The sequence below is a fragment of the Oncorhynchus keta genome, chromosome 1 (genome assembly GCF_023373465.1).
Source record: "Oncorhynchus keta strain PuntledgeMale-10-30-2019 chromosome 1, Oket_V2, whole genome shotgun sequence".
Classification (NCBI taxonomy): Eukaryota; Metazoa; Chordata; class Actinopteri; order Salmoniformes; family Salmonidae; genus Oncorhynchus; species Oncorhynchus keta.
Window position 1 is genome coordinate 39,853,447 of NC_068421.1, and position 18,242 is coordinate 39,871,688.

An 18,242-nucleotide genomic window follows, 5' to 3' on the forward strand; every position below is an offset into this window, starting at 1 on the left:
AAAAAATTCAATAAAAAGTAACACAATATACAGGGGGTACCGATCAGTCGAGGTCATCTGTACATGTAGGTGTACATGAAGGTAGGGGTAAAGAGACTATGCATAGATAATAAACAGCGAGCAGCAGCAGTTTATAAAAACGGGGGGGGGGTCAATGTAGATAGTCCTAGGGGCTTGTTCAGCAATCAAACGCCTTGGGGGTAGAGTCTGTAAAGGAGCCTGTTGGACCTAGACTTGGGGCTCCGGTACCGCTTGCCTTGCGGTAGCAGAGAGAACAGTCTATCATGTGGGTGATAGGAGTCTTTGACAATTTGTTGGTCTTTCCTCTGACACCGCCTAGTATATAGGTCCAGGAAGCTTGGCCCCAGTGATGTACTGAGCTGTTCGCACTACCCTCTGGCGAGCAGTTGCCATACCAGACAGTGATGCAACCATGCTCTCGATGGTGCAGCTGTAGAACTTTTTAATGGATCTGGGGATGTTGTCGCGCCCTCTTCACGACTGTCTTGGTGTGTTTCAACCATGATAGCTTGTTGGTGATGTGGACACCAAGGAACTTGAAACTCTCGACCCGCTCCATTACAGCCCCGTTGATGTGAATGGAGACGTGTTCCGCCCTTCCTTTTCCTGTAGTCCTCGATCAGCTCCTTTCTCTTGCTCACGTTGAGGGAGAGGTTATTGTCCTGGCACCACACAGCCAGGTCTCTGACCTCCTCCCTCTAGGCTGTCTCATTGTTGTCGGTGATCAGGCTGACCACTGTTGTGTCGTCAGGGAGTACAGGAGAGGACTAAGCATGCACCCCTGTGGGGCCCACATGTTGACGATCAGTGTGGCAGAAGTGTTATTGCGTACCCTTACCACCTGGGGGCGACCAGTCAGGAAGTCCAGGATCCAGTTGAAGAGGGAGGTGTTTAGTCCCAGGGTCCTTAGCTTCGTGATGAGCTTTGTGGGCACTATGGTGTTGAATGCAGAGCTGTAGTCAATGAACAGCATTCTCACATAGGTGTTCCTTTTGACCAGGTGGGAAAGGGCAGTGTGGAGTGTGATTGCGTTATCTGTGGATCTGTTGAGGCGATATGCTAATTGGAGTGGGTCTAGCGTTTCCAGCATGATGGTGTTGATGTGAGCCATGACCAGCCGTTCAAAGCACTTCATGGCTACAGACGTGAGTGCTATGGAGCGGTAGTCATTTAGGTAGGTTACCTTCGCTTTCTTGGGCACAAGGACTATGGTGTTCTGCTTGAAACATGTAGATCTGCGCATGCTCTGAGTACACGTCCTGGTAATCCATCTGGCCCCGCGACCTTGGGAATGTTGACCTGTTTAAAGGTCTTGCTCACATCGGCTACGGAGAGCATGATCACACAGTCGTCCGGAACAGCTGGTGCTCTCATATGCATGCTTCAGTGTTGCTTGCCTCAAAGCGAGCAGAAAAGGTATTCAGCTTTTCATGCTTGTGTTTTACATTTTTTACAAGTCACATAATAAGTTGCAAGGACTCACTCTGTGTCCAATAATAGTGTTTAATATGATTTTCGAATGACTACCAAATCTCTGCACCCCACACATACAGTGTAAGACAAGTGGTCCCTCAGTCGAGCAGTGAATTTTAAACACAGATTCAACCACAAAGACCAGGGAGGTTTATCAATTACTCGCAAATATGGGTACATTGGTAGCTGGGTAAGAAAAGCAGACATTGAATATCCCATTGAGGATGGTGAAGTTATTAATTACACTTTGAATGGTGTATCAATACACCCAGTCACTACAAAGGTACAAGTGTCCTTCCCAACTCAGTTGCCGTAGAGGATGGAAACCACTCAAGTACAGTCTATGTTTGTTTTTCTAGGTTTTGGGTATTTCTATGTTTCGGCCTAGTATGGTTCTCAATCAGAGGCAGGTGTCATTAGTTGTCTCTGATTGAGAATCATACTTAGGTGGCCTGGGTTTCACTGTGTGTTTGTGGGTGATTGTTCCTGTCTCTGTGTTTACACCAGATAGGACTGATTTTGGTTTTCGCACATTTATTGTTTTGTTAGTTATTTCATGTATAGTTCCTTCATTAAAGAACACGAATAACCACCACGCTGCATTTTGGTCCGCCTCTACTTCACCACAGGAAAACCCTTACATCCTGTTTGCAATAAGGCAGTAAAGTAATACTACAACAAATGTGGCAAAGCAATTAACTTCTTGTCCTGAATACAAAGCATCATGTTTGAGGCAAATCCAACACAACACATCACGAGTAACACTCTTCATATTTTCAAGCATGGTGGTGGCTGCATCATGTTATGGGTATGATTGTCATCAGCAAGGACTAGGGAGGATAAAATAATAATACATTGGAATAGAGTGAAGCACAGGGAAATTCCTAGAGGAAAAACTGGTTCAGTCTGCTTTCAACAGACACTAGGAAACAAATTCACCTTTTAGCAGGACACTAACCGAAAACACAAGGCAAATTATACACTGGAGTTGCTTACCAAGACGACATTGAATGTTCCTGAGTGGCCTAGTTACAGTTTTGACTTAAATAGGTGTGGAAATCTAATGGCATGACTTGAAAATTGCAAATATGCTAATACTGTATAATCCAGGTGTGCAAAGCCCTTATGTAAATAATATATTTCCGTAATTCATTTTCAATACATTTGCCAAAATTTGTTTAATTAAACATTTTTTCACTTTGTCATAATTGTATCAATTTCTAATTCAGGCTGGAACACAACAACATGTGGCCTAAAGCAAGCAGTAGGAATACTTTATAAATAAATTGTATAATGGCAAGTTTATCAGACATTCACTGTACATAACAGTGGGAAACTTGAACTCTCGCTCTCCCTGTGTCTTTTATCCCTCTCCTTCCATCTCTTTCTTTCTGTACCTTTTTCTGTAATTCTCTCTCTCTCTTACTTACCTTCTTGAAGACCGCTGGATTGGGGAGAGGTGGTCCAAACGGAGGTACATCCTCCCTCGCTGTAACAGACACCTGTCGACACAAAGCAATTCATGCCGCCCATTTACTGTGTGGAGAGTCTGGCTTATGTCATTCTAACAGTATTGCTTCCATTCCTTTCATTGCCCCTAATCTGGGCTTGAACCAGGGAACCTCTGCACACATCGACAACAGTCACCCTCGAAGCATCGTTACCACAAAAGCAGCGGTCCTTGCAGAGCAAGGCAAACAACTACTTCAAGGTCTCTGAGTGAGTGAGGTCACCGACTGAAACGCTACTAGCGCGCACCGCTAACTAGCTAGCCATTTCACACCGGTTACATAATATCCATGCCTTAAAGGCCCACTCTGTAATAAAACATTTAAAATGGCTTCGCAAATATCACATAGTGAGCCTGTTAGGTTCATAGTAGGCTATAGCACTGACCTTGTATGTTGTGTGTTCAGTACCAGGGTTCTCCACCTGCACCAGCACATACGCATGGAGGAAGTTGGAGGCGATCATGTCAGGCACAAAGGGCGTGGCACCTTCCTGGAAGACCGCCGCCACGATGTCATTGCCTATGTGCCTCTTCCTCTGGAGCTGAGGGACAAGAGCATAGCGTTCTGTAAACACCTTAAGACTGTATGTTCTACAGTAGAATTAGTCACAATTATTAGAGGCAAAATGTACAGGAATGGTGTGAGGGATGAGGAAACAGAGGGTGTTTATGAGTGACACACACACACGTACACACACACGCACGCACTCACAAAACACCTACTGTAACCACTGTTACTATGCTGTGTGTGGTGTAGCGTGTTCAGTACCTGTTGTACGTCTCCCTCGGTGAAGGGTAGTTTAGTGGAGACGTGGAACATCATCTCTCTCTGTCTGAAGACGGTGTAGACGGACTCAGAGCCTGTCTGACCGTGGGATACGTCCAGACCACCACGGAACCTAGGAGCAATATGATTAGCAATATGATTAACATTACCATGACATTCAATTATTGGGTAGGGAAAGGAGCATTTCCTGATCACGTGACAGGGAAAACTCCTGGCCCTACTCATGAAATATAGTCAAAGTCCTGCATTTCTCTCTTTCCATTCCTCTATCACCCCCTCTCTCTATCCCCCCTCTCTCTATCCCCCCATCTCTCTATCCCCCCCTCTCTCTATCCCCCCCTCTCTCTATCCCCCCTCTCTCTATCCCCCCCTCTCTCTATCCCCCCCTCTCTCTATCCCCTCCTCTCTCTATCCCCCCCTCTCTCTATCCCCCCCTCTATCCTCTCTGTCACGACTCCCACCGAAGGTGGCTCCCCTGCCTGTTCAGGCGGCGCTCAGCGGTCGTCGTTGCCGGTCTACTAGCCGCCACCGATCCCTTTTTCCTTTTCTGTTAGTTTAGTCTTATTAGTTGCACCTGTTCCTTCTGTGTTTCTTGATTTCTGGTCTATTTAAGCCTGTTAGGCCCGCTTAGGTTTGTGCGGGAATATTTGTGTTCTCTGTCGGTTGTGGATGTGTTTTCATTGTTCTCCGGGTCGTTTGCCCTGTGTTTGGGCTGGTCAGTGTTTATGCGCCATGTATTTGGCGTGACCGTTTTGTGCCGGAGAAATACATCTACAAACCACTGAACCCTCTGCTCTCTGCGCCTGACTCTCTTTCTCAGTATCAGAGCAGTAGTAGAGTTGTCTCTGTCTCTCTCGCTTTCGCTCTCCCCATCTCGCTCTCAATTAAATTTCGATTCAATATAAGGGCTTTATTGGCATGGGGAACATGTGTTAGTATTGCCAAAGCTAGTGAAGTAGGTAATAAACAAAAGTGAAATAAACAATAAGAATTAACAGTAACCATTACACTCATAAACGTTCCAAAAGAATAAAGACATTTAAAATGTCATATTATGTATATATACAGTGTGTTAACGATGTGCAAATAGTTCAAGTACAAAAGGGAAAATAATTTCACATAAATATGGGTAGTATTTACAATGGTCTTTGTTCTTCTCTAGTTGCCCTTTTCTTGCGGCAACAGGTCACACATCTTGTTGCTGTGATGGCACACTGTGGTATTTCACCCAGAAGATATGGGAGTTTATCAAAATTGGGTTTGTTTTTGAATTCTTTGTGGATCTGTGTAATCTAAGGAAAATATGTGTCTCTAAAATGGTCATACATTTGGCAGAGGGTTAGGAAGTGCAGCTCAGTTCCACTTCATTTTGTGGGCATTTTGCACATAGTCTGTCTCTCCCTCCCTCGCAGTAGTAGAGTTGTCTCTGTCTCTCCCTCCCTCCCTCTCCCGTAGTAGAGTTGTCTCTGTCTCTCCCTCCCTCCCTCTCCAGTAGTAGAGTTGTCTCTGTCTCTCCCTCCCTCCCTCTCCAGTAGTAGAGTTGTCTCTGTCTCTCCCTCCCTCCCTCTCCCGTAGTAGAGTTGTCTCTGTCTCTCCCTCCCTCCCTCTCCCGTAGTAGAGTTGTCTCTGTCTCTCCCTCCCTCCCTCTCCCGTAGTAGAGTTGTCTCTGTCTCTCCCTCCCTCCCTCTCCCGTAGTAGAGTTGTCTCTGTCTCTCTCTCCCTCCCTCCCTCTCCAGTAGTAGAGTTGTCTCTGTCTCTCCCTCCCTCCCTCTCCCGTAGTAGAGTTGTCTCTGTCTCTCTCTCCCTCCCTCCCTCCCTCTCCAGTAGTAGAGTTGTCTCTGTCTCTCCCTCCCTCCCTCTCCAGTAAGTAGAGTTGTCTCTGTCTCTCCCTCCCTCCCTCTCCAGTAGTAGAGTTGTCTCTGTCTCTCCCTCCCTCCCTCTCCCGTAGTAGAGTTGTCTCTGTCTCTCCCTCCCTCCCTCTCCAGTAGTAGAGTTGTCTCTGTCTCTCCCTCCCTCCCTCTCCCGTAGTAGAGTTGTCTCTGTCTCTCCCTCCCTCCCTCTCCCGTAGTAGAGTTGTCTCTGTCTCTCCCTCCCTCCCTCTCCAGTAGTAGAGTTGTCTCTGTCTCTCCCTCCCTCCCTCTCCCGTAGTAGAGTTGTCTCTGTCTCTCCCTCCCTCCCTCTCCCGTAGTAGAGTTGTCTCTGTCTCTCCCTCCCTCCCTCTCCAGTAGTAGAGTTGTCTCTGTCTCTCCCTCCCTCCCTCTCCAGGAGTAGAGTTGTCTTTGTCTCTCCCTCCCTCCCTCTCCAGTAAGTAGAGTTGTCTCTGTCTCTCCCTCCCTCCCTCTCCCGTAGTAGAGTTGTCTCTGTCTCTCCCTCCCTCCCTCTCCCGTAGTAAAGTTGTCTCTGTCTCTCCCTCCCTCTCCAATAGTAGAGTTGTCTCTGTCTCTCCCTCCCTCCCTCTCCCGTAGTAGAGTTGTCTCTGTCTCTCCCTCCCTCCCTCTCCAGTAGTAGAGTTGTCTCTGTCTCTCCCACCCTCCCTCTCCAGTAGTAGAGTTGTCTCTGTCTCTCCCTCCCTCCCTCTCCCGTAGTAGAGTTGTCTCTGTCTCTCTCTCCCTCCCTCCCTCTCCAGTAGTAGAGTTGTCTCTGTCTCTCTCTCCCTCCCTCCCTCTCCAGTAGTAGAGTTGTCTCTGTCTCTCTCCCTCCCTCCCTCTCCAATAGTAGAGTTGTCTCTGTCTCTCCCTCCCTCCCTCTCCCGTAGTAGAGTTGTCTCTGTCTCTCCCTCCCTCCCTCTCCAGTAGTAGAGTTGTCTCTGTCTCTCCCTCCCTCCCTCTCCAGTAGTAGAGTTGTCTCTGTCTCTCCCTCCCTCCCTCTCCCGTAGTAGAGTTGTCTCTGTCTCTCTCTCCCTCCCTCCCTCTCCAGTAGTAGAGTTGTCTCTGTCTCTCTCCTCCCTCCCTCTCCAGTAAGTAGAGTTGTCTCTGTCTCTCCCTCCCTCCCTCTCCAGTAGTAGAGTTGTCTCTGTCTCTCCCTCCCTCCCTCCCTCTCCCGTAGTAGAGTTGTCTCTGTCTCTCCCTCCCTCCCTCTCCAGTAAGTAGAGTTGTCTCTGTCTCTCCCTCCCTTCCTCTCCTGTAGTAAAGTTGTATCAGTGTCTCTCACCCCTTAAAGTCGTTCAGCTCTATGTTGTCTCCCAGAACACTGAGGAACTCTCGGAAGGCTGGCGTCTCCTCGTTGTTCCCAAACAACTCCTCCTCTGACGTCTGGGATGGAGCGATGAGAGGAGAGGAGAGAGGGATGACGGGAGAATATTAAAAGGGAGAGATGTTAATGCAGGTTACAGGGCAAAAATAAATAGCATGGGATTGATAAGGAATAAACTGAAACCCCATTTGGCTATAAAAACCTGCATATCACACTCACCTGACCAAACTTCTGGTAGATGACACCAAACTTAAAGGTGTTGTTCACTTCATGTTCGTCATAACCTACTATTAACTGAGAGCCCTGAAACAGAAACAACAACATTATAAGGATGTGTATATACATACAGTTGAAGTCGGAAGTTTACATACACTTAGGTTGGAGTCATAAAAAGTGTTTTTCAACCACTCCACAAATTTCTTGTCAACAAACTTAGTTTAGTCGGTTAGGACATCTACCTTGTGCATGACACAAGTCATTTTTACAACAATTGTTTACAGACAGATTATTTCACTCAGAATTCACTGTATCAAAATTCTAGTGGGTCAGAACTTTACATACACTAAGTTGACTGTGCCTTGAAACAGCTTGGAAAGTTCCAGAAAATGATGTCATGGCTTTAGAAGCTTCTGATAGGATAATTTACATCATTTTAGTCAATTGGAGGTCTACCTGTGGATGTATTTCAAGGCCTACCTTCAAACTCAGTGCCTCTGTGCTTGACATTATGGGAAAATCTAAAGAAATCAGCCAAGATCTCAGAAAGAAATTGTAGACCTCCACAAGTCTGGTTCATCCTTGGGAGCAATTTCCAAACGCCTGAAGGTACCACGTTCATTTGTACAAACAATAGTATGCAAGTATAAACACCATGGGACCACGCAGCCATCATACTGCTCAGGAAGGAGACGTGTTCTGTCTCCTAGAGATGAACGTACTTTGGTGCAAAAAATGCAAATCAATCCAAGACAACAGCAAAGGACCTTGTGAAGATGCTGGAGGAAACAGGTACAAAAGTATCTATATCCACAGTAAAACGAGTCCTATATCGACATAACCTGAAAGGCCGCTCGGCAAGGAAGAAGCCACTGCTCCAAAACCGCCTTAAAAAAAGCAAGACTATGGTTTGCAACTGCACATGGGAACAGAGATTGTACTTTTTGGAGAAATGTCCTCTGGTCTGATGAAACAAAAATATAACTGTTTGGCCAAAATGACCATCGTTATGTTTGGAGGAAAAAGGGGGAGGCTTGCAAGCCAAAGAACCCCATCCCAACCGTGAAGCACGGGGGTGGCAGCATCATGTTGTGGGGGTGCTTTGCTGCAGGAGGGACTGGTGCACTTCAGAAAATAAATGGCGTCATGAGGAAGAAAAATTATGTGGATATATTGAAGCAACATCTCAAGACATAAATCAGGAAGTTAAAGCTTGGTCGCAAATGGGTCTTCCAAATGGACAACAACACCAAGCATACTTCCAAAGTTGTGGCAAAATGGCTTAAAGACAACAAAGTCAAGGTATTGGAGTGGCCATCACAAAGCCCTGATCTCAATCCTATAGAAAATGTGTGGGCAGAACTGAAAAAGTGTGTGCGAGCAAGGAGGCCTACAAACCTGACTCAGTTATATCAGCTCTGTCAGGAGGAATGGGCCAAAATTCACCCAACTTATTGTGGAAAGCTTGTGGAAGGCTCCCCAACACATTTGACCCAAGTTAAACAATTTAAAGGCAATGCTGCCAAATACTAATTGAGTGTATGTAAACCTCTGACCCACTGGGAATGTGATGAAATAAATAAAAGCTGAAATTGTCATTATCTCCACTATTATATCTCACATTCTTAAAATAAAGTGGTGATCCAAACTGATCCTAAGACAGGGTATTTTTACTATGATTAAATGTCAGGAATTGTGAAAAACTGAGGTTAAATGTATTTGGCTAAGGTGCATGTAAACTTCCGACTTCAACTGTATAATATCCAGTTATGTGATAAAGTCCCTGCATAACTCGGGCAGACATTTACACTAGATATACAAAAGTATGTGGACACCCATTCAAATGACTGGATTTGGCTATTTCAGCCACACCCATTACTCACAGGGCTATAAAATTGAGCACACTGCCATGCAATCTCCATAGACAAACATTGACAATAGCATGGCCTTACTGGGGAGCTCAGTGACTTTCAAAGTGGCATGGTCTTACGATTCAACAAGTCATTTTGTCAGATTTCTGCCCTGCTTGAGCTGCCCCGGTCAACTGTAAATGCTGTTATTGTGAAGTAGAAACGTCCAGGAGCAGCAACGGCTCAGCCGCGAAGTGGTAGGCCACACAAGCTCACAGAACGGGATCGCCAAGTGCTGAAGCACGTAGGACATAAAATGTTTTTCTTGGTTTGGACAAGGCCCCTTAGTTCCAGTGAAGGGAATATTAACGCCACAGCGTACAATGACATTCTATACAATTCCGTGCTTCCAACTTTGTGGCAACAGTTTGGGGAAGGCCCTTTCCTGTTTCAGCATGACAATTCCCCTGTGAACAAAGCGAGGTCCAATGGTTTATCAAGAGCAGTGTGGAAGAACTTGACTGGCCTGCACAGAGCTCTGATCTCAACCTAATCGAATGCCTTTGAGATGAATTGGAATGCTGACTGTGAGCCAGGCCTAATCGTACAACATCATTGCCCGACCTGATTAATGCTCTTTTGGCTGAATGGAAGCATGTCCCTGCAGCAATGGTCTAACATCTAGGGAAAATCCTTCCCAGAAGAGAGGACATTGTGAAAGCAGCAAAGGGGGGTACCAACTCCATTATAATGCCCATGATTTTGGAAAGAGATGTTCGATGAGCAGATGTCCACATACTTTTGGTCAGGTAGTATATGTCTATCACATCTGGGGAGGTCAGGGTTGTATTCAATAGGCACCAAACAGAAAGAAACTGACTAAAACAGGAATGGACTACTTGGACTTGTCCAATAAGTCTGCAAAATGTTTTCCGTCGCATGCCCTAATGAATACGACCCAGGACCACAGTGGGTTGATTGTGGCCATTTTGAAAGGCAGTCAGCTGCGACCAGTGTGGAATGGGCAGTCTGAGCAGACTGTCCTAATAACAGATGAGTTCTACTGGACCCGGAGCAGAGGCACAACAAGCAGCTCCATCATCCAAATGACCTCTGATGTGACGAACAGGTCCTGGATCAGATCTGTCTTTAGTACTGCCTACACCACACCAGTTAGAGAGAACAGGGTGGTCAGGCTGTATAGTGGACCAGGTGGAAGTTGGATCGTGTTCATTAGGCAGCAAACGGAAGAAAAGGGACTGAAAAAGGGAGAGACTAACTAGGCTTGTCCAATAAGATACACTTGGGTTCCATTGCAAAACGGTTTGAAAATGCTGCATGCCCCATAGAAATAGAATGGCTAGAAAAATGATGTATATTTCTAGAGCATGACCTCATGAATGTCCCTGGTTCTATGGCTACTGTGGTAGAGGTGGAAGCGCCTGGCTGAAAGGAAACAGTGGAGCAGACTCACTCTGGGGTACAGGACCGGGTTGAACTTCAGGCCAGTCACATCATCACAGAGGAGCTGAAACCACAGGCAGACAGACAGATACAGATCCATTTGAAACCACAGTGAAGGAAATAAATCAATTTTTAGGTTAAAGGGGCAATCTGGTATTGGTACATCCCTTATTGGACTGTTAAATGAATTATAATATATGTATAAATTAATCATGAGCTTATTTCAACTGTCTTACCGCATCAGAAGCCCAAAGCTTGTTTTACTTCATTGTTTGTAAACAATGTCACTGTATAGTTTCAACACATGGTTAAAACTATCATTTTGATCTCATGGTCAGTCTATGTATTTGAAAGTGGTTACATTTCTTCAGCCCCAGCCTGTCAGCATTGTTGATATTTGAAATCCAGATCGCCACTTTACATGGAGCACATGTTGCATTGAGTGAACATGTGGTACTTGGTGGTGCTTAGGTCAGTCCTCCTTACCTTGGCTATCTGGGGTACACTGGGAAGCTGGTTGAGGCCTGCCAGAGAGATCCTGTCATGGTGTGTCTTTGTCCTCGACCTGGGTGATGATTGTGGAAAACAAGTGTCAATAACTGCATCTTAAAGAAGGTAGACTGTGTGCACATCGCACACACATACTTCCTATATCTACAGTGAAAGTTCTGGCTACCGGTTACATGATAAGTGTGTAAATGGTGTAAATCCACATTCACTAGGTAGGGGTAGTGTGACTATAACATGGCTCCAGACCCAACATAGGCCCACTAGACACTGTCTGCTGTGGATGTATTTATGGGTCCAGGCCAGGGCAGATCATAGTTAGGTCAGAACCTGCATCCATACTGGAACTCCTGGCCCGACTGTATGTCATTATATGACTGTAGTTACCTGAGAATGAAGGAGGAACTCCTGGCCCTACTGTATGTCATTATATGACTGTAGTTACCTGAGAATGAAGGAGGAACTCCTGGCTCTACTGTATGTCATTATATGACTGTAGTTACCTGAGAATGAAGGAGGAACTCCTGGCCCTACTGTATGTCATTATATGACTGTAGTTACCTGGGAATGAAGGAGGAACTCCTGGCTCTACTGTATGTCATTATATGACTGTAGTTACCTGGGAATGAAGGAGGAACTCCTGGCCCTACTGTATGTCATTATATGACTGTAGTTACCTGGGAATGAAGGAGGAACTCCTGGCCCTAGTGTAGTTACCTGGGAATGAAGGAGGAACTCCTGGCCCTAGTGTAGTTACCTGAGAATGAAGGAGGAACTCCTGGCCCTAGTGTAGTTACCTGGGAATGAAGGAGGAACTCCTGGCCCTAGTGTAGTTACCTGAGAATGAAGGAGGAACTCCTGGCCCTAGTGTAGTTACCTGGGAATGAAGGAGGAACTCCTGGCCCTGAGAATAGTGTAGTTACCTGGGAATGAAGGAGGAACTCTTGGCCCTAGTGTAGTTACCTGGGAATGAAGGAGGAACTCCTGGCCCTAGTGTAGTTACCTGGGAATGAAGGAGGAACTCCTGGCCCTAGTGTAGTTACCTGGGAATGAAGGAGGAACTCCTGGCCCTAGTGTAGTTACCTGGGAATGAAGGAGGAACTCCTGGCCCTAGTGTAGTTACCTGGGAATGAAGGAGGAACTCCTGGCCCTAGTGTAGTTACCTGGGAATGAAGGAGGAACTCCTGGCCCTAGTGTAGTTACCTGGGAATGAAGGAGGAACTCCTGGCCCTAGTGTAGTTACCTGGGAATGAAGGAGGAACTCCTGGCCCTAGTGTAGTTACCTGGGAATGAAGGAGGAACTCCTGGCCCTAGTGTAGTTACCTGAGAATGAAGGAGGAACTCCTGGCCCTAGTGTAGTTACCTGGGAATGAAGGAGGAACTCCTGGCCCTAGTGTAGTTACCTGGGAATGAAGGAGGAACTCCTGGCCCTAGTGTAGTTACCTGAGCAAGATGCGGAGGAACTCCTGGCCCTCTGCTTCCTCGTGCTTCAGTGACATAATGAGGTTCCCCAGACTGCTGCCTGTGCAGTAGTAGTTCATATGCTCCTGAAGACGAGAGAGAGGAAGAGAAAGAGCGAAGGAGAGAGAGAGGCAGAGAGATAGACAGAAAGAAGGGGAGAAAGTGATGGAGGAAGGGAGGGAGGGTCAGACAGACAGTGAATCACTACATAGTATGATGAGACAGTTTAAAGAAGTTAAACACCTTCTAATACGGTTTTACAATCAATATTTCACAGATCTCCGTATAATTGGAGTCAATTATACGTTCATTTTCCAAATGACTGATTCCTAACTCTTAGTCATTACCCCAGAGCCTCAAGTCTGAAATAGGAAAAATCACTGGATGGAGAAGGACTAACAGAGGGAAACACCCTTACAGAGAACACACACACATAAACACACACAGACACACACACGTATGTACACACATAAACACACACAGACACACATGCACGTACACACATAAACACACACAGACACACACACGCACGTACACACATAAACACACACAGACACACACACGCACGTACACACATAAACACACACAGACACACACACGCACGTACACACATAAACACACACAGACACACACATGCAGGCGCTTACACCCCCCCCCCTCCACTCACACATACCCATTACTCCTGCTAGCCAAATAGGCCTTGACTCACCCTGCCCAGGAAGTGTTTGCGGTAGGCCCTGGCCGAGCTGTTACACTCCAGCCTGAAGCCGAACCCAACCCCAGGGCTCATGCCCCCTCCGTCATCCTCCTCACAGAAGCTGCTCTCCGAGGAGGTGGGGGTGCCCGCAGGCGCCTCGGCATCCTCAATCCAGTAACCCCCAAACTGGGGCAGGATCACCTGCGGGTATGGGCTACCCTTCTCCAGAATCTGAGCCACAGAAACAAGGGACAAGGGGTTTGTGTACCAAAATTACACCATCCACAAGAATAGGGCCATAGAAACAAAGAAGAGCTTGGGATTTCGATCATAAATGTATCTATAAATGTCCTTTGAGCCTCGTTTTACATTGACCACCAGTGTTTGCATTACTGCACGTGTGTGGGTGTGTGTACGTATGCATACGTGGGCATTTTGTGGTATTCATGGTTGTGTGTGCATAGTGTTTTGATCCAGCTGATATGAGAGCGCTGACTCACGTCCTCTATCCGCGGGTATGGGATGTAGTCATCCTGTCAGACAGAGAGAGGGGAGACACACACAGATCATTAACCTCACAGGCTGGAATAACTAGAGCCCTGTTGAAATACTTTAGAGAATGCCTCTTTTCTTCCTCACTTCCTGAAGGAAATCCCTGATCTGAAAAGGCTGGGTAGGTGAAAGCTATGTGGCACAGAACCATTGCTTACACCTACTGTATCAATTTGTGTAAGATCAGTGATTGCTTCAAGAAAGAGAGGAAGGCAGGGTGTGTTTGCAAAATATTCAAACTAGGCCTTGAACTACATTACAACTGGGGCAGTCAGTCACCATAGAAAGCTTGTACACAGAAACACAGGGTGAACATATATACATACGGTGACGTATTCAACACAATGAAACAGCACAGACATCAAACAGGCAAACACTGATGGAGGAGTTGTGACACTCTCAGGGATACGAGACAGTCTCAGGGTTGACTCTGTGAGCCCCTGGGTTCATCATTACGTCACTGTGGCTGGTGTATGATGTCTAAACATGCTGTGATGTGATGGTCACAGGGACGGACTGGGACCAGAAATAGGCCCGGCCATTTCTAACACAGCGGACCATTTGTTTCTCTTGAGGCCCCCCACACCAGCCCATTTTTTAAATATTTGAGACACCTATTATTAGTATTATAATTGTGCACAACAACAAAAAATATGTCTAATGGACTAAAAATGGACCAGCCCATCTGGTACTTGACAGAATTGCACTATTGACAGTCCATCCTTGGATGTTTCCAATCAATCTCCATGCCTTTGTTTTACGCTGTATATCGTCCCAGGAGACGGAGGGGAATAGCATTCATTACGAACAGCTGTTTGTTATTTTAAGTTAGCCTGGTTGAGGGGACCTGGTTGAGGGGACCTGGTTGTGTGGACCTGGTTGAGGGGACCTGGTTGAGGGGACCTGGTTGAGGGGACCTGGTTGAGGGGACCTGGTTGTGTGGACCTGGTTGAGGGGACCTGGTTGAGGGGACCTGGTTGAGGGGACCTGGTTGAGGGGACCTGGTTGAGGGGACCTGGTTGAGAGGACCTGGTTGAGGGGACCTGGTTGAGGGGAACTTACGAGAGTGTTACAAGAGTGTGGTCGAGAGTGGTGAAACTACTCCAGGGGCTGACAGGGTTAACACGGAGGATGACCACCACCACAATCAAACAAAGAAGGGATGGAAAATACTAATAAAAGAATACATGAATAAATAAATGAAAGAATGGACACAGAGGTGATGTCAATGCACCACGACAGAGAAGCATGCCCAGTGGTGAGGTCCACAGATACTTGAGTGTGTGTGTGTTTGTTTCTCAGACCTTGCTTCTCTGCGAGTGGGGCTTCGTCTCCTCAGATTTAGGGACCTGGTTAGGGTCACGCATGTGGACGGAGGGTCACAAGGGTACAAAAACGATCATTCCTGACTTACGCAACTCCCAAATAACTTACTGTACTAACATATTGTACACTGTTAGAAAAAAGGGTTTCAAAAATGGTTCTTCGGCTGTCCCCACAGGAGAACCTTTTTGGTTCCTGGTATAACCCTTTTAGGGTTCCATGTAGAACCTTCTGTGGAAAGGATTCTTCATGGAACCCAAAAGGGTTATACCTGGAACCAAAAGGATTTTACCTGGAACCAAAAAGGGTTATTCAAAGGGTTCTCCTAAGGGGTGGGAAACATTCTAGGTTCTTTCCAAGAGTGTACGGAACATTCTTTGTGTAAACATCTGATAGGTGGAACCCAGGTAAAATATTTGCTTGGGTATGAGAAGTGTTTGCAAATGTGCAGAGGATACATGACTGAAGTTGACACGTCCTGAATTACACAATTACCAATCTGCTGGAGAGAACTGTGGAGAAAGACGTCTTGCGTGTGGGAAGAGGCTCTGAAGCCCGAATCCTTACCACACACACAGCTTCTCTCAAGTCTTTTACCAGACTTAATCATATCTCAATCAACCTTATCCCGATGTGGGAAGTCATTCTCCAGACTTAAACCACATCACGATCCCTACTTTCCATGACTGATTTCAGTGGTCAACGCAGGGACTGGTCTAACTATCCATCCATGCGTTTGAATGGTCCCCATCCTCCAGTGATGCTTGTCTCCGGTTCAACACAGTGACTCTGACATAACCTGGTCCCAGAACTGTTTGTGCGTTATTGACAATGACCATAGGAGTTGGCAATACAGCACCATCAGATCAGGGACCAGGGTAGCTCAGACATGACAGACAGTGGAGGGGATGGGGGAACAGCTGAAGCTCAGTGGGTGACTACTTGTCAACACCGCTGGGTTAGATCAAAGCTAGGGGTCAGTCTTAATGCATCCATCTTTGATCCCTCTGAGACGGGCTCTGCGATCAACCATTCCAGATAGAGGCTTTTCAACTGCTCCACCATCGATTGCTCTAGTCTAGTTAGTAGTGCGGGTCGATGTGGCTCTGTGCTCTGTAAGGGACTGTTGGGACAGAGAGGGGTCTGGTAAGGACCGGCTCAGGGGTGGCAGCAGGCCAGTGTGGCCTCTGTCCTCACTCCTCCTCGCGCACTTGTCATCAGGCGCTATCAATCTCCTGTCCTCCTTCGCTCACTCCCCCTCTTTCAAAAGCTCTCCCACTGTCCCCAAATGGGCATTGCAGAGCTGCCACCGCCACTACCCTCTTCCTGCCCCCATCCCGCCTAAAACCCCATTCCCACAGAAGATCCCAGAACCCCACAGACACAGTGCAGCAGAACAGGACAGAGAAGTCAATGGCTTTTTAGAGGGAGCTCGTTAACTTGGTCCGGTTCGGCTCGTTACTCAATCAGGACCAGAGATTGGACCCGGTCGTCCCGGTTCCTCAAAATAAGGGTGTCTACGCTTCCAAACCAAACTTCCGTGGCTTAATAATTTAACTAAATGATTTGTTTTCTTTTTTTCTTTAACCCCCTTTTTCTCCCCAATTTCGTGGTATCCAATTGTTAGTAGCTTCTATCTTGTCTCATCGCTACAACTCCCGTACGGGCTCAGGAGAGACGAAGGTCGAAAGTCATGCGTCCTCCGATACACAACCCAACCAAGCCGCACTGCTTCTTAACACAGCGAGCATCCAACCCGGAAGCCAGCAGCACCAATGTGTCGGAGGAAACACTGTGCACCTGGCGACCTTGGTTAGCACGCACTGCGCCCGGCCTGCCACAGGAGTCGCTGGTGTGCGATGAGACAAGGATATCCCTACCGGCCAAACCCTCCCTAACCCGGACGACGCTAGGCCAATTGTGGGTCGCTCCATGGACCTCCCGGTCGCGGCCGAGCCTGGGCGCAATAATTTAACAAAATGTAATGCTAAATTGTAATAATTTCGCCTCCGTGGCCAATTTATTGCCTTTACCTCCCTCCTCTTCTACATTTGCACACACTGTACATAGATTTTTCTATTAGGTTATTGACTGTGCGTTTGTTTATGTGTAACTCCGTGTTGTTGTTTTGTCGCACAGCTTTGCTTTATCTTGGCCAGGTCGCAGTTGTAAATGAGAACTTGTTCTCAACTGGCCTACCGGGTTAAATAAAGGTGAAATAAATAAACAAATAACGGGACCCTTCTGCTCGTTGGACCCTTGAATAAAACCTCAGGAAGCGATGAACGTGTCGCGCTTTCATCACCACGTCCCCATGCCAGCAGCAGTGGGAACTTAGAGAGAAGAGAAGGAAGGAGGGAGAGAAGGAAGAATTAGAGGAGAAAGAGGAGTCTCACCTGCATCCTTTCCAGCATGTCGAAGAACTCGGCAGACTGAAACCAACAGACAAACAGAGGTGATTATTTTACTACAACGGCATACAATTATAGTGAATGCAGTGATAACGTATCAAATTGTCCTGGACCAATCTGATCACTATAAGTGGAGTGAATTCTATTTCCGAAATAAGAACAACATTCATTCATGGTGGATATTTTCACTGAGGGTTAAATTGAGGTGTGGCGTTGTGATGTCCACGGTGTGAGATGGTTTAGGTGCGACCAATGGGTTTCTGGGTATTTTCTATGGAAATGGAGGGAGATCTGGTCACTGAGGCTGCGTTCCAGGCTGACAGTACAAGAGCTAACCACATCATGTGATATAGCAATCTGATGGCTGACTGGGCAGTCTGCAACGCAGCCTTGAACATGGCCTGAAAGCTCTCAAACCCAGCAGCTACAATTGTCACACCATGATCATCTCTAGCTAGCAGCATTTCCACCCTGGTTCCCAATAAAAGCTCAATGAGCTGAGGCAGAGCAGATAAGGAAGGACAGTCCTACACCCTCTCACACCCATATGTGCAGAATGTTATCCAAACACTGATAACCAAGCCCACTCCACTTCCTCAAAACAGTCACCCCAGGAAAAGAATGTTGTGCTCGTATGAAACTAAACTAAAGTTCTGGGTTAAAATATTACTGACAGGACAATGGGACAACAAGTACAGACGACTAAATATTGGTAGTACATGTAGTACATTGTCATTATTGTAAAAATCATCAAACAATTCAATTAACTAATGTCAAT

General features: G+C 46.6%; 1 protein-coding gene and 1 long non-coding RNA gene across 9 annotated transcripts in view; both read right to left on the minus strand.

Moving 5' to 3' along the window:
* LOC118374284 (rap1 GTPase-activating protein 2-like) overlaps positions 1–18,242 on the minus strand; it is a 120,910-nt gene that overhangs the window by 11,210 nt on the left and 91,458 nt on the right. For 5 of the 8 annotated variants that reach the window (XM_052524491.1, XM_052524480.1, XM_052524512.1 and 2 more), the window contains 12 exons: positions 17,450–17,485; positions 15,035–15,079; positions 13,679–13,711; positions 13,191–13,409; positions 12,464–12,567; positions 11,000–11,078; positions 10,524–10,577; positions 7,203–7,286; positions 6,942–7,042; positions 3,774–3,903; positions 3,391–3,546; positions 2,925–2,996 (listed from right to left, as the gene is read on the minus strand). In XM_052524491.1, coding sequence (XP_052380451.1) covers positions 2,925–2,996; positions 3,391–3,546; positions 3,774–3,903; positions 6,942–7,042; positions 7,203–7,286; positions 10,524–10,577; positions 11,000–11,078; positions 12,464–12,567; positions 13,191–13,409; positions 13,679–13,711; positions 15,035–15,079; positions 17,450–17,485 — 1,113 coding nt within the window. The remainder of the gene's footprint in view (positions 1–2,924; positions 2,997–3,390; positions 3,547–3,773; positions 3,904–6,941; positions 7,043–7,202; positions 7,287–10,523; positions 10,578–10,999; positions 11,079–12,463; positions 12,568–13,190; positions 13,410–13,678; positions 13,712–15,034; positions 15,080–17,449; positions 17,486–18,242) is intronic. The other 3 variants (XM_052524502.1, XM_052524469.1, XM_052524521.1) reach the window with 1 other exon arrangement.
* On the minus strand, positions 11,698–12,448 carry LOC127931509 (uncharacterized). The gene is made up of 3 exons (XR_008141518.1): positions 11,984–12,448; positions 11,818–11,897; positions 11,698–11,777 (listed from the first exon to the last, which is right to left on the minus strand). It is a non-coding gene; the product is annotated as an uncharacterized LOC127931509 (long non-coding RNA).